The sequence below is a fragment of the Anomalospiza imberbis genome, chromosome 26, assembly GCF_031753505.1.
Source record: "Anomalospiza imberbis isolate Cuckoo-Finch-1a 21T00152 chromosome 26, ASM3175350v1, whole genome shotgun sequence".
Lineage (NCBI taxonomy): Eukaryota > Metazoa > Chordata > Aves > Passeriformes > Viduidae > Anomalospiza > Anomalospiza imberbis.
In genome coordinates this window covers 3,537,376-3,558,029 of record NC_089706.1, presented here as the reverse complement: position 1 = coordinate 3,558,029, position 20,654 = coordinate 3,537,376, and the positions used below count along the sequence as shown (strand labels likewise).

Sequence of the window (20,654 nt, the reverse complement as noted above, 5' to 3'; positions counted from 1 at the left end):
AAGCAGGATCTGGGGGCACACAGAGCAGGATCTGGGGGTGCTCAGAGCAGAATCTGGGGGCGCTCACAGCAGGATCTGGGGGTGCTCAGAGCAGGATTTGGGGGCGCACAGAGCAGGATATGGGGGTGCTCAGAGCAGAATCTGGGGGTGCTCACAACAAGATCTGGGGGTGCTCATAGCAGGATCTGGGGGCGCACAGAGCAGGATCTGGGGGTGCTCATAGCAGGATATGGGGGTGCTCAGAGCAGGATCCGCTGCCACAAGGCATGTGCGGGGCCGGATCTGACGATGCCCGGGGCTGGCTCCGGCGGAACTACAGATCCCGGCAGCCCCAAGAGGCTCCGCCGCTGCCCCAGCTGACCCTCACATGACCGAGCGGGGCCGGGCCGGGCCGGGATGGGGCAGCGCGATCGGATGTTCAAGGTGCTGGTGGTGGGGGACGCCACGGTGGGCAAGACCTCGCTGGTGCAGCGCTACGCCAACGACAGCTTCAACCGGCACTACAAATCCACCGTGGGAGGTGAGCCCTCCCCCGGCTCCTGGCGCTTCCCGGGGGGTTCCCCGGGGGGTTCCCGGGGGTTCCCGGGGGTTCCCGGGGTCCGGCACCGCGCCCGTCCCGGTGCGCATCCCCAGCCCCGGAGCGCTCCGCAGCGCGCCCCTCGTCCCTGGGGAACGCGTCCCCCTCTCCCCCCGTCCCCCCGGGGCTGTGGGGTTGGGAATTTGGGGTGGGAACAGCCGTGTATCGTCGGTGGTTTATGGGGTATTAACTGCCAGACTCCCTTCCCGGAGCCCCCGGGGGGATGCTGGCGCTCTGCCCGTTCATTTGGGGTGCTCCATCCTTCTCCCGGCTCCTGGAATAACCACCCCAGGAGCTGTAAGATGGATAGGCTGAGGTTCCAGGCTCAGGTCACCCCAGTAAAACCAGCAGCAGCGCTGGTTTGGCATTAATTAAACGGCCCTGAAGTCCTCAGGAGCTTCTGCCCCTTCTGCCGCGCTCATTTGGGGTGCCCCTTCCCCTTGGAATAACCACCCCAGGAGCTGTAAGATGGACAGGCTGAGGTTCCAGGCTCAGTAAAACCAGCAGCAGCGCTGGTTTGGCATTAATTAAACGGCCCAGAAGTCCTCAGGAGCTTCTGCCCCTTCTGCCACGCTCATTTGGGGTGCCCCTTCCCCTTGGAATAACCACCCCAGGAGCTGTAAGATGGACAGGCTGAGGTTCCAGGCTCAGGTCACCCCAGTAAAACCAGCAGCAGCGCTGGTTTGGCATTAATTAAACGGCCCTGAAGTCCTCAGGAGCTTCTGTCCCTTCTGCCACGCTCATTTGGGGTGCCCCTTCCCCTTGGAATAACCACCCCAGGAGCTGTAAGATGGACAGGCTGAGGTTCCAGGCTCAGTAAAACCAGCAGCAGCGCTGGTTTGGCATTAATTAAACGGCCCTGAAGTCCTCAGGAGCTTCTGTCCCTTCTGCCACGCTCATTTGTGGTGCCCCTTCCCCTTGGAATAACCACCCCAGGAGCTGTAAGATGGACAGGCTGAGGTTCCAGGCTCAGGTCACCCCAGTAAAACCAGCAGCAGCGCTGGTTTGGCATTCATTAAACGGCCCTGAAGTCCTCAGGAGCTTCTGTCCCTTCTGCCACGCTCATTTGGGGTGCCCCTTCCCCTTGGAATAACCACCCCAGGAGCTGTGAGATGGACAGGCTGAGGTTCCAGGCTCAGGTCACCCCAGTAAAACCAGCAGCAGCGCTGGTTTGGCATTAATTAAACAGCCTGGCCTCACTGCTGAGGGCTCAGCAGCTCTTGGGAAGCTCTGTGAGGAGGAGGCTGGGAATGGGGCTGAGCAGGATTTTGGTTCTTTGTGTAAATGAATAACCTGGAAGGAGCAGGAGCTGCTAAGGGTTCGCCCAGGAAATCTCCCCAGGGACCCAAAACTGGGGGTGTTGAGCAGAGCTGTTCAAATCTTATTACTGACCCAAGAGGGGATGGATTAGAGGTGAAAACCCTGGAGAGGCACAGAGCTCCGGGCTGTGCTCTGGTCTTTCCCAGCAGGAAATGCCGCAGACTGGTTCCTGGGACTTTTCTTTTTGTACTTTGTTCCTGGTTTTGGTCAGTTCCAGCCCAGCTAGGTCTGGTTGCCAGGTTGAAACCCTGACACATGAGGATCTGAGAACATCACAGAGCTTCCCCTTTTGACTCACTGGTGACACCAAATATGGGGTGATTCAGCTTGGCAGGGACCTCACAGCTCCTCTCACCCCATGGACAGGGACACCTTTCCCTCTCCCAGGTTAATCTGGGGTGATTCAGCTTGGCAGGGACCTCACAGCTCCTCTCAGCCCATGGACAGGGACACCTTTCCCTCTCCCAGGCTGCTCCAAGCCCCGTCCAGCCTGGAATTGTGCCTGGGCTGGTGACCCTGATGGAGGATTGGGAAGGGCCCCGTGCCTGGGGCTGGGTTGGGGCTCTGGGAGATGGGGAGAGGCTGTGCAGGATGGTGCAGAACGGCCCTGAGCAGCTTTCCTTCCTGCTTTTTTGGGAATTCTCCAGTGGATTTTGCGCTGAAGGTGGTTCAGTGGTCGGAGTCGGAGACGGTTCGGCTGCAGCTCTGGGACATTGCAGGTATTTTGAAGGTTTTTTAATGTTCTCAATGTTTTGGCCTTTTTTGCCTTCTTCTTCCCCTTCCTCTTCCTCTGCTTCCCCCCTTCCCTTCCCCTTTCTTTCCCCCTTTCCTCTTCCTTTTTCTTCCTTTTCCTTCTCCTCCAAAAATAAATCCCAGGCACCTGTGGATTCCAGGGGCAGGACTGCTCTGCTTTGCTGCCTCGAGCCTGCTGTAGTAATTTAAATATTTAATTAAAAATCCACCTGCAAGGAATGCACACAGTAATTCCTGCCGAGCCTTTCCTTTCTGTGCCAGAGCCAGAGCAGAGGGAGTGTGGAACTGGCTGGATATGAGACTGCTCAGCCCCAGATCTCGTGTTAAAATCCAAATTTCTGGCACGAGACACACTCTGAGGGACAGAATTATAAAAGCTGGAGTGGGACAAGGAGCTCCTGCTCCCTGGAGAGGAGCAGAGAAAACAATTTCCCAAATTCCCTGGCACCAGGAGGGCTCTGGGCAGCAGCATCTCTAAAATGGCACCCCTGGATGCGGAGCAGGGAGGAAAACAGGGCTGTGGTTTCCTCTGGTCTTGCTGCTGGGCTGCCTGGAATCCTTAAAAAGGCATCAGGAAGGAGAAGTTGGCAGAGTGAGCAGTGCAGCAAGAAACTGCTTTCAGTTCTGGCCCCAAAAAGGAGTTTGAGGTGTGGGAAGCAGAGCTGGCGCTGTGCCCTTGTGGTGCCCAGGTGGCTGCAGGGCACTGAGTTTCATGGGAATAATGCAAATATTGGGGCTGCCCCATCCCTGGAGTGTCCCAGGGCACTTGGGCACCGTGGCACAGGGGAAGGTGTCCCTGCCCGTTGGCACGGGGTGATCTGTGGTCCCTTTTCACCCAAACAAATCCAGGGTGTGTTTCTCTGTGGGTTTGTATGGTTTTTGTGTGTTTCTCTGTGTGTTTTTGTGTGTATTTTGTGCGTTTCTCTGCGTTTCTCTGTGGGTTTGTATGGTTTTTGTGTGTTTCTCTGTGTGTTTTTGTGTGTATTTTGTGCGTTTCTCTGCGTTTCTCTGTGTGTTTGTATGGTTTTTGTGTGTTTGTGGGTTTGTATGCTTTTTGTGTGTATTTTGTGCGTTTCTCTGCGTTTCTCTGTGGGTTTGTATGGTTTTTGTGTGTTTCTCTGTGTGTTTTTGTGTGTATTTTGTGCGTTTCTCTGCGTTTCTCTGTGGGTTTGTATGGTTTTTGTGTGTTTCTCTGTGTGTTTTTGTGTGTATTTTATGCGTTTCTCTGCGTTTCTCTGTGGGTTTGTATGGTTTTTGTGTGTTTCTCTGTGTGTTTTTGTGTGTATTTTGTGTGTTTCTCTGCGTTTCTCTGTGGGTTTGTATGGTTTTTGTGTGTTTCTCTGTGTGTTTTTCTGTGTATTTAGTGCGTTTCTCTGTGTTTCTCTGTGGGTTTGTATGGTTTTTTTGTGTTCCTTGTGGGTTAGTGTGTTTCTCTGTGGGTTTGTGTGTTTCTCTGTGGGGTTTTGTGTGCATTTTGTGTGTTTCTGTGTGTGTTTGTATGGTTTTTGTGTGTTTCTCAGTGGTTTTTGTGTGTTTCTCTGTGTGTTTTTCTGTGTATTTTGTGCGTTTCTCTGCGTTTCTCTGTGGGTTTGTATGGTTTTTTTTGTGTTTCCTTGTGGGTTAGTGTGTTTCTCTGTGGGTTTGTGTGTTTCTGTGTGGGGTTTTGTGTGCATGTTGTGTGTTTCTGTGTGTGTTTGTATGGTTTTTGTGTGTTTCTCTGTGGGTTTGTATGCTTTTTGTGTGTATTTTGTGCGTTTCTCTGCGTTTCTCTGTGGGTTTGTATGGTTTTTGTGTGTTTCTCTGTGGGTTTGTATGCTTTTTGTGTGTATTTTTTGCGTTTCTCTGCGTTTCTCTGTGGGTTTGTATGGTTTTTGTGTGTTTCTCTGTGTGTTTTTGTGTGTATTTTGTGCGTTTCTCTGCATTTCTCTGTGGGTTTGTATGGTTTTTGTGTGTTTCTCTGTGTGTTTTTGTGTGTATTTTGTGCGTTTCTCTGCGTTTCTCTGTGGGTTTGTATGGTTTTTGTGTGTTTCTCTGTGTGTTTTTGTGTGTATTTTGTGCGTTTCTCTGCGTTTCTCTGTGGGTTTGTATGGTTTTTGTGTGTTTCTCTGTGTGTTTTTGTGTGTATTTTGTGCGTTTCTCTGCGTTTCTCTGTGGGTTTGTATGGTTTTTGTGTGTTTCTCTGTGGGTTTTTGTGTGTATTTTGTGCGTTTCTCTGCGTTTCTCTGTGGGTTTGTATGGTTTTTGTGTGTTTCTCTGTGGGTTTTTGTGTGTATTTTGTGCGTTTCTCTGCGTTACTCTGTGTGTTTGTATGGTTTTTTTGTGTTTCTCAGTGGGTTTGTGTGTTTGTGTGCGTGTTTTTGTGTGTATTTTGTGCGTTTCTCTGCGTTTCTCTGTGGGTTTGTATGGTTTTTTTGTGTTCCTTGTGGGTTAGTGTGTTTCTCTGTGGGTTTGTGTGTTTCTGTGTGGGGTTTTGTGTGCATTTTGTGTGTTTCTGTGTGTGTTTGTATGGTTTTTGTGTGTTTCTCTGTGGGTTTGTGTGTTTCTCTGTGGGTTTGTATGATTTTGTGTGTATTTTGTGTGTTTCTCTGCATTTCTCTGTGTCTTTGTATGGTTTTTGTGTTTCTCTGTGGATTTGTATGATTTTGTGTGTATTTTGTGCATTTCTCCGCATTTCTCTGTGTGTTTGTATGGTTTTTGTGTGTTTCTCTGTGGGTTTGTATGATTTTGTGTGTATTTTGTGTGTTTCTCCGCATTTCTCTGTGTGTTTGTATGGTTTTTGTGTGTTTCTCTGTGGGTTTGTATGATTTTGTGTGTATTTTGTGTGTTTCTCCGCATTTCTCTGTGTGTTTGTATGGTTTTTGTGTGTTTCTCTGTGGGTTTGTATGATTTTGTGTGTATTTTGTGCGTTTCTCCGCATTTCTCTGTGTGTTTGTATGGTTTTTGTGTGTTTCTCTGTGGATTTGTATGATTTTGTGTGTATTTTGTGCATTTCTCCGCATTTCTCTGTGTGTTTGTATGGTTTTTGTGTGTTTCTCTGTGGGTCAGTGTGTTTGTGTGTGTGTTTTTCTGTGTATTTTGTGTGTTCCTCTGTGTTTCTCTGTGGGTTTGTATATTTTTTTGTGTGTTTTTGTGTGTATTTTGTGTGTTCCTCTGTGTTTCTCTGTGGGTTTGTATGTTTCTCTGTGTGTTTGTGTGTTTTTGTGTGGGGTTTTGTGTGCATTTTGTGCGTTTCTCTGTGGGTTTGTATATTTTTTGTGTGTTTTTGTGTGTTTCTGTGGGGGGTTTTGTGTGTATTTTATGTGTTTCTCTGTTTTTCTGTGTGTTTGTATGGTTTTAGTGTGTTTCTCTCTGAGTTTGTGTGTTTGTCTCTAGATTTGTGTGTTTTTCTGTGAGTTTATGCATTTCTATGTGATTTTTTTGTGTTGCTTTGTGTGTTTTTCTGGGTTTGTATGGTTTTTGTCTGTTTCTCTGTGAGTTTATGAGTTTCTGTGTGTGTTTCTCTGTGGGTTTGTGTGTTGCTCTGTGTGTTTGTATGTTTTTTCTGTGTTTCTCTATGGGTTTTGGGGTTTCTCTGTGTGTTTTTGTGTGTTTCTCTGTGGGTTTGTATGGTTTTTGTGTATTTCTCTATGGGTTTTGTGTGTTTCTCTATGGGTTTTGTGTGTTTCTCTGTGAGTTTATGTGTTTCTGTGTGGGTTTTTGTGTGTGTTTTGTGTGTTTCTCTATGGGTTTGTGTGTTTCTCTGTGGGTTAGTGTGTTTCTGTGTGTTTTTGTGTGTGTTTTGTGTGTTTCTCTGTGGGTTTGTATGGGTTTTGTATGTTTCTCTGTGTGTTTGTGTGTTTCTCTGTGGGTTTGTGTGTTGCTCTGTGTGTTTGTATGTTTTTTCTGTGTTTCTCTATGGGTTTTGTGGTTTCTCTGTGTGTTTTTGTGTGTTTCTCTGTGGGTTTGTATGGTTTTTGTGTATTTCTCTATGGGTTTTGTGTGTTTCCCTATGGGTTTTGTGTGTTTCTCTGTGAGTTTATGTGTTTCTGTGTGTGTTTTTGTGTGTGTTTTGTGTGTTTCTCTGTGGGTTTGTATGGCTTTTGTATGTTTCTCTGTGGGTTTGTGTGTTTCTCTGTGGATTTGTGTGTTGCTCTGTGTGTTTGTATGTTTTTTCTGTGTTTCTCTATGGGTTTTGGGGTTTCTCTGTGTGTTTTTGTGTGTTTCTCTGTGGGTTTGTATGGTTTTTGTGTATTTCTCTATGGGTTTTGTGTGTTTCTCTATGGGTTTTGTGTGTTTCTCTGTGAGTTTATGTGTTTCTGTGTGGGTTTTTGTGTGTGTTTTGTGTGTTTCTCTATGGGTTTGTGTGTTTCTCTGTGGGTTAGTGTGTTTCTGTGTGTTTTTGTGTGTGTTTTGTGTGTTTCTCTATGGGTTTTGTGTGTTTCTCTGTGAGTTTATGTGTTTCTGTGTGGGTTTTTGTGTGTGTTTTGTGTGTTTCTCTGTGGGTTTGTGTGTTTCTCTGTGAGTTTATGTGTTTCTGTGTGGGTTTTTGTGTGTGTTTTGTGTGTTTCTCTATGGGTTTGTGTGTTTCTCTGTGGGTTAGTGTGTTTCTGTGTGTGTTTTTGTGTGTGTTTTGTGTGTTTCTCTGTGGGTTTGTATGGCTTTTGTATGTTTCTCTGTGGGTTTGTGTGTTTCTCTGTGGATTTGTGTGTTGCTCTGTGTGTTTGTATGTTTTTTCTGTGTTTCTCTATGGGTTTTGGGGTTTCTCTGTGTGTTTTTGTGTGTTTCTCTGTGGGTTTGTATGGTTTTTGTGTATTTCTCTATGGGTTTTGTGTGTTTCTCTGTGAGTTTATGTGTTTCTGTGTGGGTTTTTGTGTGTGTTTTGTGTGTTTCTCTATGGGTTTGTGTGTTTCTCTGTGGGTTAGTGTGTTTCTGTGTGTGTTTTTGTGGGTGTTTTGTGTGTTTCTCTGTGAGTTTGTATGGGTTTTGTATGTTTCTCTGTGGGTTTGTGTGTTTCTCTGTGGGTTTGTGTGTTGCTCTGTGTGTTTGTATGTTTTTTCTGTGTTTCTCTATGGGTTTTGGGGTTTCTCAGTGTGTTTTTGTGTGTTTCTCTGTGGGTTTGTATGGTTTTTGTGTATTTCTCTATGGGTTTTGTGTGTTTCTCTATGGGTTTTGTGTGTTTCTCTGTGAGTTTATGTGTTTCTGTGTGGGTTTTTGTGTGTGTTTTGTGTGTTTCTCTATGGGTTTGTGTGTTTCTCTGTGGGTTAGTGTGTTTCTGTGTGTTTTTGTGTGTGTTTTGTGTGTTTCTCTGTGGGTTTGTATGGGTTTTGTATGTTTCTCTGTGTGTTTGTGTGTTTCTCTGTGGGTTTGTGTGTTGCTCTGTGTGTTTGTATGTTTTTTCTGTGTTTCTCTATGGGTTTTGTGGTTTCTCTGTGTGTTTTTGTGTGTTTCTCTGTGGGTTTGTATGGTTTTTGTGTATTTCTCTATGGGTTTTGTGTGTTTCTCTATGGGTTTTGTGTGTTTCTCTGTGAGTTTATGTGTTTCTGTGTGGGTTTTTGTGTGTGTTTTGTGTGTTTCTCTATGGGTTTGTGTGTTGCTCTGTGTGTTTGTATGTTTTTTCTGTGTTTCTCTATGGGTTTTGTGGTTTCTCTGTGTGTTTTTGTGTGTTTCTCTGTGGGTTTGTATGGTTTTTGTGTATTTCTCTATGGGTTTTGTGTGTTTCTCTGTGAGTTTATGTGTTTCTGTGTGGGTTTTTGTGTGTGTTTTGTGTGTTTCTCTATGGGTTTGTGTGTTTCTCTGTGAGTTTATGTGTTTCTGTGTGGGTTTTTGTGTGTGTTTTGTGTGTTTCTCTATGGGTTTGTGTGTTTCTCTGTGGGTTAGTGTGTTTCTGTGTGTGTTTTTGTGTGTGTTTTGTGTGTTTCTCTGTGGGTTTGTATGGCTTTTGTATGTTTCTCTGTGTGTTTGTGTGTTTCTCTGTGGATTTGTGTGTTGCTCTGTGTGTTTGTATGTTTTTTCTGTGTTTCTCTATGGGTTTTGTGGTTTCTCTGTGTGTTTTTGTGTGTTTCTCTGTGGGTTTGTATGGTTTTTGTGTATATCTCTATGGGTTTTGTATGTTTCTCTATGGGTTTTGTGTGTTTCTCTGTGAGTTGATGTGTTTCTGTGTGGGTTTTTGTGTGTGTTTCGTGTGTTGCTCTGTGGGTTTGTGTGTTTCTCTGGAGGTTTATGTGTTTCTGTGTGGGATTTTGTGCGTATTTAGTGTGTTTCTCTGGGTTTGTATGTTTTTTTTGTGTTGCTCTGTGGGTTTATGTGTTTCTCTGTTTGTTTCCCATGATCCTGTGACCTGATCCCTACCCAGCACAGAGCCTCCCAGGCCAAACACACCCTAAATCCCCACACTAACCAAAAACCCCTTACTGCCAGCTGCAAAAAACAATGTGCAAACACAACACCAGCACGAACAAACCCCAAAATAACAACTCTGGGCTGTTTTATTCCCCTGGTTCTGACCCCGAAGGGCAGGAACGTTTCACATCCATGACCCGCCTGTACTACAGGGATGCCTCAGCCTGTGTGATCATGTTTGATGTCACCAACGTCAGCACCTTCAGCAACAGCCAGAAGTGGAAGCAGGACCTGGACAGCAAACTGGTGCTGCCAGACGGGAGCCCCGTGCCCTGCCTGCTGCTGGCCAACAAGGTGGGCAGCGCTGCCCGCGCTGGGCGTGGGCTGGTGGGGTTCTGGGTGGGTTCTGTGGGTTTTTCTGTGTTTCTGGGGAGGGCTTTCGTGTGTTTTTTGTGGGTTTCTCTGTGTGTTTCTCTATGGGTTTTTGTGTTTCTTTGTAGGTTTGTGTGTTTCTCTGTGTGTTTTTTGTGTTTTTTGTGTGTTTTTGTGTGTTTTTTGTGTATTTCTCTGTGTGTTTGAATGGTTTTTGTGTGCTTCTCGATGGGTTTGTGTGTTTCTCTATGGGTTTGTGTGTTTCTCTGTGGGTTTGTGTGTTTCTCTGTGTGTTTTTTGTGTTTTTTGTGTGTTTCTCTGTGAGTTTGAATGGTTTTTGTGTGCTTCTCGATGGGTTTGTGTGTTTCTCTATGGGTTTGTGTGTTTCTTTGTGGGTTTGTGTGTTTCTGTGTGTTTTTTGTGGGTTTGTCTGTGGGATTTTGTGGTTTTTCTGTGTTTCTCTGTTGGTTTTTGTGTGTTTTGTGTGTTGCTCTGTGAGTTTGTATGGTTTTTGTGTTTCTCTATAGATTTGTGTGTTCCTTTGTGGGTTTGTATGGTTTTTCTGTGTTTCTGTGTGGGTTTTTGTGTGTTTTGTTTGTTGCTCTGTGTTTGTGTGGTTTTTGTGTGTTTCTCTATGGGTTTGTGTGTTTCTCTGTGGAGTTGTGTGTTTCTGTGTGTGTATGGTTTTTGTGTGTTTCTCTATGGATTTGTGTGTTTCTTTGTGGGTTTGTGTGTTTCTGTGTGTGTTTTCGTGTGTTTTTTGTGTGTTTCTCTGTGGGTTTCTGTGGTTTTTCTGTGTTTCTCTGTGGGTTCTTGTGTGTTTTGTGTGTTGCTCTGTGAGTTTGTATGGTTTTTGTGTGTTTCTCTATGGATTTGTGTGTTTCTCTGTGGAGTTCTGTGTTTCTCTGTGAGTTTCTATGGTTTTGTGTGTTTCTTTGTGGGTTTGTGTGTTCCTGTGTGTGTTTCTGTGTGTTTTTTGTGGGTTTCTCTGTGGGTTTGTGTGGTTTTTGTGTGTTGCTCTGTGGGTTTTTGTGTGTTTTGTGTGATGCTCTGTGAGTTTGAATGGTTTTTGTGTGCTTCTCTATGGGTTTGTGTGTTTCTATGTGGTGGTTTGTGTGTTTCTCTGTGGGGTTTTTGTGTTCTTCTGTTTGTATTTCTCTGTGTATTTGTGTGTGTGTTTCTGTGTGTGTTTCTGTGTGTGTTTCTGTGTGTTTCTGTGTTTTTCTGTTTGGGTGTATTTCACTGTGTTTGTGTTCCTGTGTTCCTGTGTGTGGGATTGTGTGTGTGTTCCTCAGTGTGTTTGTGTGGGTTTTTGTGTATTTTTGTGTGTTTCTCTGTGTTTCTCTCTGTGTTTGTGTGTTCCTGTGTGTGTGTTTCTGTTTATTTCTGCATTTTTCTGTGTGTGCACAGCAGAGAACACCTTCAGCCCTCACCCTTGCCTGTCACCTTTAAACCTTTCCTGGAATTTTCTGCCTCTCCCAAGAATTCTTCTCCATAGCCCTTCTTTGCAACCCTTTCCTTGAAGAAAACTCTCCTAAAATCCAACACAAACCCCCTCTGGTGCAACCTGGGGCCTTTTCCTCCCTGTCCTGTCCCCTGGGCAGGCTGAGTGTCACCCTGAGCACAGCTCCTGTCACAGAGGCAGAAATCTCTGCTTTCCACGTGGATCTAGGGCCAAGTTTTCCTCTCTGCATTGGTTTCTCCCTTTTTATGATGCATTTTCCCTTCATTTCCAGCCCTCCTTTATGCTCTCCCTGTGCCAGTGCTGGCTCAGGAGCCCTTTCCAAATTCAGTTTGAGACTTGCCTGCTTTGGGAGAGCCTAAAACTGCAGATGACTCAAAAATTCGGTGGCTGGGCAGGAGAGTGGCTTTTCTTACCCACTTCTCCACAAATAATTGCACTTCAATAATTATTTCCCTTGATTGAAACTCCCTGCCAGGAGGGGACAGCCTCTGGGAAAGGGGCTGGAGAGTCCTGAGGGAGCTGGGAAGGGTTTGGAGAGTCCTGAGGAGATGGGAAGGGTTTGGAGAATCCTGAGGAGATGGGAAGGGTTTGGAGAATCCTGAGGAGATGGGAAGGATTTGGAGAGTCCTGAGGAGATGGGAAGGGTTTGGAGAGTCCTGAGGAGATGGGAAGGGTTTGGAGAATCCTGAGGGAGCTAGGAAAGGGTTTGGAGAGTCCTGAGGAGATGGGAAGGGTTTGGAGAGTCCTGAGGGAGCTGGGAAGGGTTTGGAGAGTCCTGAGGGAGCTGGGAAGGGTTTGGAGAGTCCTGAGGGAGCTGGGAAGGGGCTCAGCCTGGAGAAAAGGAGGCTCAGGGGAATTTCTGGCTCTGCACAACCTCCTGCCAGGAGGGGACAGCTGGGGGGGATTTGGGGTCTTATCCCAGGGAACAGGGACAGGAGGAGAGGGAACGGCCTCAGGCTGTGCTGGGGAGGCTCAGGTTGGACACCAGCAGGAATTTCCTCATGGAAAGGGCTGGAAGGGGCTGCCCAGGGGGGTTTGGAGTGCCCATCCCTGGAGGTGGCACTGAGTGCTCAGGGTGGGGATCGGGCACTGCCTGGACTCGATGATCCCAGAGGGATTTCCCAGCCTCAACAATCCCACAGTTCTGAGATCTGCATCCCTTCCCCAGCTGCACCTGCTGGGCCATTCCCACCCTCCCTGGTGGGCGCAGGCAGTGGGGCCGGGCTTTGCTCCCACAGGGACAGGGTAAGGGGACATCACCTTAATCTGCACCTCAGGAGGTTCAGGTTGGACACCAGCAGGAATTTCCTCCTGTAAATGGTGATTGGACACTGGAAGGGGCTGCCCAGGGGGGTTTGGAGTGCCCATCCCTGGAGGTGGCACTGAGTGCTCAGGGTGGGGATCGGGCACAGCCTGGACTCGATGATCCCACAGGGATTTTCCAGCCTCAGAGATTCTGGGATTCTCTTTTGAGGCCACAGCTTTGCCAGGATCAGGGAGACCTGGGTGACTGCACCCACGAGCTCTGGGCCAGGCTCTCCCTCTGTGTCCATCCCGTTGGCATCAGTGCCACCACACCTGTGCCACCTCTCCCGGCTGCTGGGAGCCCGGGCAGATTTGGGATGAGGGACGAGGTTGGAAGCTCCATTCCAGGCGTGCTTGACTGAGGTGTGTCAGTAACTGAGATATCAGATAAAGAAATTGCTGCTTGCAACGCCCCAGTGAGAGCCTTGCCCCGAGATCTGGGAGCTGTGAGGGCTGAGCTGCCTCCCACAGCCACTGAATGGCCCTCCCAGCTGCAAAACTGGGGAGAAATTCCTCCCTGGGAGGGTGGGGAGGTCCTGGCACAGATGATCCAAAGAAATCATGGCTGCCCCATCCCTGGAAGTGTCCCAGGCCAGGTTGGAGCAGCAGGAGGTGTCCCTGCCCATGAGATTGCTTGATCCCTTCCAACCCAACCCATTCCAGGATTCCCTGGGCTGGTTTGGATGGGATGTTGGGAATAAATCCTTCCCTGGGAGGAGGGAATTCCCAGAGGAGCTGGGGCTGCTCCATCCCTGGGAGTGTCCCAGGCCAGGTTGGGCAGTGGATAGAATAAATAAAAATGGGTAAAACTGGTAAAACGGCAGCCTGGGATAGTGGGAGGTGTCCCTGTCCATGGGATTGGATGATCCCTTCCAACCCAACCCATTCCAGGATTCCCTGGGCTGGTTTGGATAGGATTTTAGGAATAAATCCTTCCCTGGGAGGGGCTGCGATGGAATTCCCAGAGAATCTGGGGCTGCTCCATCCCTGGGAGTGTCCCAGGCCAGGTAGGAGCAGCCTGGGACTGTGGAAATGTCCCTGCCCAGGGCTGATTTTTAGGTCCCCTCCAAGCAAACCCCTTGGTGGGATTCAGTGGCCCTGAAGTGCCTCATTGCTGCCTTGCAGTGTGACCTTTCCCCGTGGGCAGTGACCAGGGAAGAAGTCGATCGGTTCAGCAAAGAAAACGGATTTTCAGGATGGGTGGAGACGTCTGTGAAGGAGAACAAGAACATCAACGAGTCCATGAGGTAGGAGTCGTGCCTGGGGCTGTGTCCCAGAGTTCATTCCCTGCCCAGAGCAGCTGGGGCTGCCCCTGGATCCCTGGCAGTGCCCAGGGCCAGGCTGGATGGGGCTTGGAACAGCCTGGGACAGTGGAAGGTGTCCCTGCCCAAATCCAGCTGCCAGTGCTGTCCCATTCCTGATTTTTTTCCTCATTTTCTGCAGTTTGTGTCCTCCTGTGTCAGCCAATACTCTTTTCTTAGAGATGGGGTGTCACAAAATAACTCACATTTTCACACTAGATGGAAAAGAGAGAAAAGAGAGTAAAAGGAGAGAACTTTATTTCTGACTTTGCAATATATAGAATTCTAAAAGTGGCAGTGGATTGGAGGGTGAAATTGCCACCTCTGCAACCACACTGGTCAAACCAACAGTCCATCGATTCTCTCTTTCTACAAAGAAGAATGCAAAACAGTCATTATTTACATGAACAGTGTGAGAAACTCTAGTAGAAATATGTAAACATCAGAAGGTATAGAAAACTTTTAAAAGAACTTCAAAACTTTCAAAAGAACAGGGCGACAATGGGGCAACTGGGAGGCATTTTAAAAACCTTTTATTCAAATAACCAAAAGGCTCCCAGTTGTTTATTTCCTGACCCTTCATGGGCAGAGGTAAAACACTTCAATTTGTTCAAGTTGATGTGCTGGGATCTGGAGGCTCCAGGGTCAGAGGAAGCCTCTCATGAAAGGTGTTTTTCAAAAGAGACTATTTTCCCCCTGGAGCAGCTGTGGAATATTTCAATGTATAAATTAATTTTTCCAGCTATTTTGCCAAAGAGAAGGTTTTAATGTAACTATTTTTAGTCTCATGAGAAGGGTGAGTCAATACAGGGGTTATAATTTATGTTATCACAATTAGAAGTTAACAATTTCTTAATTACAAAAACACTCTTAAGTGTTTCTTGGCCTATCAGCTTTTTGCTACACTATGCTGTAGGCCCTGAGAAAGGCCCGGAGACCTCTCTACAAATCCATTTCCTGCACTTCTGAGCTTTGCTTTTTATTTTTTAATTTCTTTTCTGCAGTGCATAACTCTCTACAAATCCACTTCCCACGCTCCTGGGCTTTTTTTTTAATTTTTTATTTCTTTTCTGCACCAAAGCTGGTGGTTCAAAAAAAAAAAAAACAAAAAAAAACCCATCCAAAATCAAACTCAGGACTGTTTTTTTCCCCAGGGTTCTGATTGAGAAGATGATGTCCTCATCCACGGGAGATGGAAGCTCCTCCTCTGCTGGCAGTGGGGATTACATCAACATCAAGGAGACCTCCCCTCCAGGCTGGGCCTGCTGCTGAAGCCCCTGCCACTCCATCCCCTGGGCTCCAGCTCTGATGGCCTTCTCATCATCATCATCATCATCATCATCATCATCATCATCATCATCATCATCGTTACCGTGGTCACCTTGCCCTGAACTGTCCCTGGTTTGGGTTTTTTTCCTGTGATTTTGAACTTGTCAGTGGCTGTTTCCTCAGCAGAGCCCTGCTGCAGTGACTTGGAGCGAGGGATGGAAGAAGAGGACTGGGAATATTCCTCTTTTTCTCTGCTGCTCTGATGGAGCACAATCCATGCCCAAGCAGTGGCTTGCATTACACTGATTTTTTATTTTATTTTTTTTTTTAATTTTGAGCACTTCTCCCTTTGGCAGGGCTGCCCTGGGCTGTCAGAGGGATTTTTAAATTTTCTGCACCTTTACCCCCTCCCTTTTGGGGACACACCCCAGCCCAGGTGGAGCCTGTGGATCCCCAGCTGTGGGATCCCAGCAATCTCCTCCCTCCCTGCTCTGGGATGCTGGATCTGTGTCCTGGAGGGACCAGCACATCCCAGCAGTGCCCCAAACCTCCCAAGGATGAGGAGCTGCATGTGGAGCAGCACTGTGGAATTCTGGGGGGTCAACTGGGACCTGGTCTAGCACAACCCCCATTCCCCTGTGGAGCAGAGTTCCCAAAATTTGGCCAGGAACTGCTCCTGCCCCTCCTGGACCAGCACAATTTTCACTCTCCTGGGTTCTGCTTGTGCAGAAGAGACCGCAAAACTTGGTCAAGAGCTGCTCCAGCCCTTTCTAGACCAGCACAATTCTCACTCCCCTGTGGAGCAGAGACCCCAAAAATTGGTCAGGAGTTGCTCCAGCCCTTCCTGGACCAGCACAGCCCCCACTCCCCTGTGGAGCAGAGTTCCCAAAATTTGGCCAGGAACTGCTCCTCCCCTTTCTGGACCAGCACAGCCCCCATTCCCCTGGGCTCTGCCTGTGGAGCAGGGACCCCAGAATTTGGTCAGGAGTTGCTCCAGCCCTTCCTGGACCAGCACAATTCTCACTCCTCTGTGGAGCAGAGTTCCCAAAATTTGGTCAGGAGCTGCTCCACTGCTCCTGCCCTTCCTGGACCAGCACAATTCTCACTCCCCTGTGGAGCAGAGTTCCCAAAATTTGGCCAGGAACTGCTCCTGCCCTTCCTGGACCAGCACAATTCTCACTCTCCTGGCTTCTGCTTGTGCAGAAGAGACCCCAAAACTTGGTCAGGAGCTGTTCCTGCCCTTTCTAGACCAGCACAATTCTCACTCCCCTGTGGAGCAGAGACCCCAAAATTTGGTCAGGAGTTGCTCCAGCCCTTCCTGGACCAGCACAGCCCCCACTCCCCTGTGGAGCAGAGTTCCCAAAATTCGGCCAGGAACTGCTCCTCCCCTTTCTGGACCAGCACAGCCCCCATTCCCCTGGGCTCTGCCTGTGGAGCAGGGACCCCAGAATTTGGTCAGGAGTTGCTCCAGCCCTTCCTGGACCAGCACAATTCTCACTCCTCTGTGGAGCAGAGTTCCCAAAATTTGGTCAGGAGCTGCTCCACTGCTCCTGCCCTTTCTGGACCAGCACAATTCTCACTCCCCTGTGGAGCAGAGTTTCCAAAATTTGGTCAGGAGCTGCTCCACTGCTCCTGCCCTTTCTGGACCAGCACAATTCTCACTCCCCTGTGGAGCAGAGTTCCCAAAATTTGGTCAGGAGCTGCTCCACTGCTCCTGCCCTTCCTGGACCAGCACAATTCTCACTCCCCTGTGGAGCAGAGTTTCCAAAATTTGGTCAGGAGCTGCTCCACTGCTCCTGCCCTTTCTGGACCAGCACAATTCTCACTCCCCTGTGGAGCAGAGTTCCCAAAATTTGGTCAGGAGCTGCTCCAGCCCTTCCTCCCCACAGCCCCTTTCTGCTGCCCTTTATGGGGCAGGGGGAGGAGGGGGCTGTAAACCCCTTTGTGTGGCCCCACAAGGGCCCCTGGCACTTTTTTTTTTGGGACAGCCTCCACCCCCCCCCAGCCCAAACTGCTTTTGGCAACTGCTGCTCAATTGCCTTCCCACCATCCTCGTGCAGCCAGGAGGGGATTTGGGGTAGGAAACAGCTCCCTAAAAACCCCCCTGCTGTTTTAGTGGGGCTGGGAAGAGGAGGAGGAGGGGAAAAAAAGACTTTGGTGGATAAAAGGAAAGGAAGGAACCACTCCCCATTTCCCTCTGGTGCCACTTTTCCCCTGCACATCCCGGATATTGGTGGTGGAGAGCAGTTCTGGCCAAAAATTTGAGGAGAATTTATGGGGAACTCACACTTCAGGGCTGGAGTTGTGGGTGTTAAATTCTGGATTTGCTGTTCTGTGATTTTCTGATGGTTCCCGATCATCCTGCTCACGTTTTGGGTTTGGATTTCAGCAAAAGGCCTTCAATAATTGTTTTTTTTTATTTTTTTTTTTTACCTTCTTGAGGGGTTTAACTGGGAAACAGGACTAGAAATTGCTGTGTCCTGGTTCCTGCTGAATTGGGGCTGCTTTGCTCTGGCAAATTATTCCTCCTGCCTGTCTTACATAGAGGGAGGAGTTGGTAAAACAGGCACTCATCACCTTCACTAAAAAATCTGAGTTTTCATTCTCTGGAGCTGAAAAGAATTTAAAACTATACAGTGAGGGTTAAGAAATTCAGGATTATTTGTGCTGCACTTTTTAATGCAAAGCTGAAATACCTGGGCTAGGCTTCTGCCATGCAAATATTGCCAAATTTGGGGTTAGAGGTGCTTAAAAATACCCTTTTCTGCACCCTTGGTTTTAGAAATAGGGAGAGCTGGTTAGCAACAAAACAGAAGTGCCTTGCTGAATTTTACTTAAACAAAAAACCAAAAAACAAAACAACAACAACAACAAAAAAAAAAAAAAGAAAAGAAAAAGAAAAAATGGCTTTTAATCCTATAAATATTGAATCCTATAAATATTTCTAGTTCTTTTTAGAACATGAGAGAAGTGCCTAATTTTTTAAAGGAGCTGTCACAAAACCCCTTAAGATTCAGGAGTTATTTCTTGATTTTTGTACTTGAAATATTTCAGCCAAGAGCTTTCCTCAGAGGTGGAAAACCCTGCCCAGGCTGAAAATTCCCAATTCCTGCTCCATCCAATGGAGCTCAAGCAGAGCATGAAATGAACTCAAATTCTGTTGAAATTGTAATTTCTCCTGTACATGTGGCCAGGTCTGTGCCGTCGGTTCCAGAACCTGGGATGGTTTGGGTGGGAAGGGCTCCAGAGCTCCCCCAGTGCCAGCCCTGCCATGGGCAGGGACATTTCCAGGGATGCAGGGGCAGCCACGTTCCTTTGGATCGTCTGTGCCAGGGCCTCCTCACAGGGAATTCCTGGGAATTTTGCAGGAAAACTTCTTCCATCAGCACTTTGATACCTCCCAGGTGCCTGCACCTCTTCCTCCACAAGTGCCTTTAAGAATCAGCCAAAAACACAAAGGAAGATTTTTTAAAAATCGATTTTTTTTTTTTAAAAAGTCTCATTTTAAAAATCTGGTTTTTTTTTTAATCTATTTCACAGGTTTTCTGTGCTGCCCTTTGGTTTCCTATCCCCATGTGTGCCTTGGGGAAGTTATTTTCCCACATTTACTGTTGGTTAACATCTGAAAAAAATGTCAAATAAAACCCCCCACAAGCTGCACAAGAGGAAGAGTCGTTGCTTGAGCTGGGTGAAAACCCCAAGCAGACAGGAAAACGATTTCCCTGAGCAGCTGGGGGTGTTTGCAGAGATCTCCCTGTGCTTAAAAAAAAAAGCAAAATAAACCCCAAAAGTGCCCCTTGATTAAGCCACATTCAAAAGCCCCATCCAGGGGCAGTGGGGGAGGAGCAGGGGCTGTGCCCACCTGAAATAATTCTGATTTCTAAAACCTAGAATTATTAAAAACTGGAAGGGGAAAGCCAAAAAAAAAAAAAAAAAAAGGTTTAATTTAACTTTTGTTGATGTAGGGGAGTAAAAACCTGAATCTTTCCAATAGGAATCAGAAATTATCTTTATTCTGCTTCACTCCTGGCCTCAATAGGAATGAGGATTTTGGGAAATGAAGGAATTTCCTCTCCCCTGCTTTCACTCCGTGCCCTCTGTGTGACTCTGGGCCAACGGTTCCCGTTTCTTTCTCCTTTCTCCTTCCTGGAATTTCAGTTTGTGGCCCTGGGACTCAAAACCACACGAATTTCAAGGTGTATTTTGTGCCTTGGTGGCTGCACTTGGTTTCTTCACGCAGCTGGAGAATGTTACTGCAGCCTCAAGAAGTCAAAAATATCAAAATTCAGCTTTTTTCCTGTTATATTTTTTTAAATTTCTTGCTGTTTCACAGAAGTATTTTAGAGGCAGGGTCCTGACCATTGTAAAATTCAGTATTATGGTTGTGTGGAGAGGAAAAAACTGGATTTTAATCCACATCAGTCAGTCACTGGTGCAGCATTGCAACGGTTTGAAATAAAAATTGGAACTCGCTCAGCTGGTAGTTGTTGTTGTGCTGTCTCCACAGTGCTAAGAAATGAGTTTACGAGTTGAAATTAAGAATAAAAACAACAAAAATGGGTAAAACACGCGGTGTGAACTGCCCTGCACTGCCAGGAAAACAAATTCCTCTGAAATATCCTCAATTATTGCGTTTTTATTGGGCTACAAAAGCATTCAAAACTTGTGCACCTCTGAGTCAATATTTCCAGCAAAGAACTCCTTGATGTGGTTTCTGCACCTTCCTCCCCGGGGCTCCTTAATTCAGTGTATTTTGGGTCTCTTTATTCCACAATCAGCCGGGTTTTCCTGAGCATTGATGGGATGGAGCAGGAAAAAGGCCAGAATTCCAAAGGAATTCCGATGGAACTCAAGCAGGGCACGAAATGATCTCAAACGATCCTAAAATTGTCATTTCTCCTATAAATCTGACCGGGTTTGTATCGTCAAACCAGTCTCCTTAGTGATCCTGGTGTATAAAAAATGGGATTTAAATGCTATTTTTACTAAAATGGAGGGATTTAAAAAAAAAATTCCCTCCAAAAAAATCAAATCTCTTCAGTGGGTTTTGCATGAATTGTGCTGATTGGCACAGGGAAAATGGTGCTGGTGGAACCAGAAAAAAAAAAATCTGCTGGTGAAATGATAAAATTAATGGTAAAAATTAGAAATAAAATGAAATTATAAAAATTATCTCAAATGATCCTAAAATTGTCATTTCTCCTGTCAATCTGACCGGGTTTGTATCGTCAAACCATCTTCTCACAGGTCCCAATGTATAAAAACAGGATTTAAATGCTATTTTTACTAAAATGGAGGGGTGAACCCCCAAAGACCAAAATGCAAGGCAAAAGGGAGAAGCTGCATTTTAGGGACTGTGTAATACATTTAATTTTTTCACGGTTAAAGCATCCCCCTTTCTAACCAAAATGAGTGATTTTGGGGGTTTGGAGGGAACTGAAAGTGTAAAAATCAAATCTCTTCAGTGGGTTTTGCATGAATTGTGCTGATTAGCACAGGGAAAATGGTGCTGGTGGAACCAGAAAAAAAAAATCTGCTGGTGAAATGATAAAATTCACGGTAAAAATTAAAAATAAAATGATAAAAATCAAACTTCTCTGATAAAAACCCACAGTATTCAGTGGGGAGAATAGGAAATTGTGGAGATTTCTTATAAATGGAATCTGACCACAAAAGCCAGGCTGGTTTGGGGTGAGGCAGGAGGGAATAATGGGGAAAATCTCCTGGAATTCCGTGTTTGATCCTGTCCCCGTGTGGATTGGGGACATTTCCATGCCAAAGGACAGCGGGGCTGCAATGGCCCCGGGCTGGCACTGCCCTAACCTCGGCTGCCTAAGTCGCGATAGGCGCGACAGGGAGGGGACAAAGCACAAGAAAAACAAACAAACCGAAGGGGAAAAAAAAAGAAAAAAAATATATATAAAAAAACCCAAACCAAAAAATAAAAAGAAAAAAAAAAAAAAGAAAAAACCAA

The 20,654-nt window shown here is 46.8% G+C and overlaps 1 protein-coding gene across 3 annotated transcripts; it reads left to right on the top strand.

Annotated features, from left to right (window-relative positions):
* Window positions 1-351: 351 nt before the first annotated feature.
* Window positions 352-17,764, top strand: RAB29 (RAB29, member RAS oncogene family). Of its 3 annotated transcripts, none has more exons than XM_068173017.1 (5): window positions 352-520; window positions 2,562-2,616; window positions 9,181-9,322; window positions 13,236-13,357; window positions 14,566-17,764. In XM_068173017.1, the coding sequence occupies exons 1-5, from the start codon at window positions 397-399 to the stop codon at window positions 14,681-14,683; spliced, it is 561 nt and encodes a 186-aa protein (XP_068029118.1). In that variant the 5' UTR covers window positions 352-396; the 3' UTR covers window positions 14,684-17,764. The 3 variants fall into 3 exon arrangements, with proteins under 3 accessions (XP_068029118.1, XP_068029116.1, XP_068029117.1); XM_068173015.1 differs by having other exon boundaries at window positions 9,141-9,322; XM_068173016.1 differs by having other exon boundaries at window positions 2,545-2,616; window positions 9,141-9,322.
* The last annotated feature ends 2,890 nt before the right edge of the window (window positions 17,765-20,654 follow it).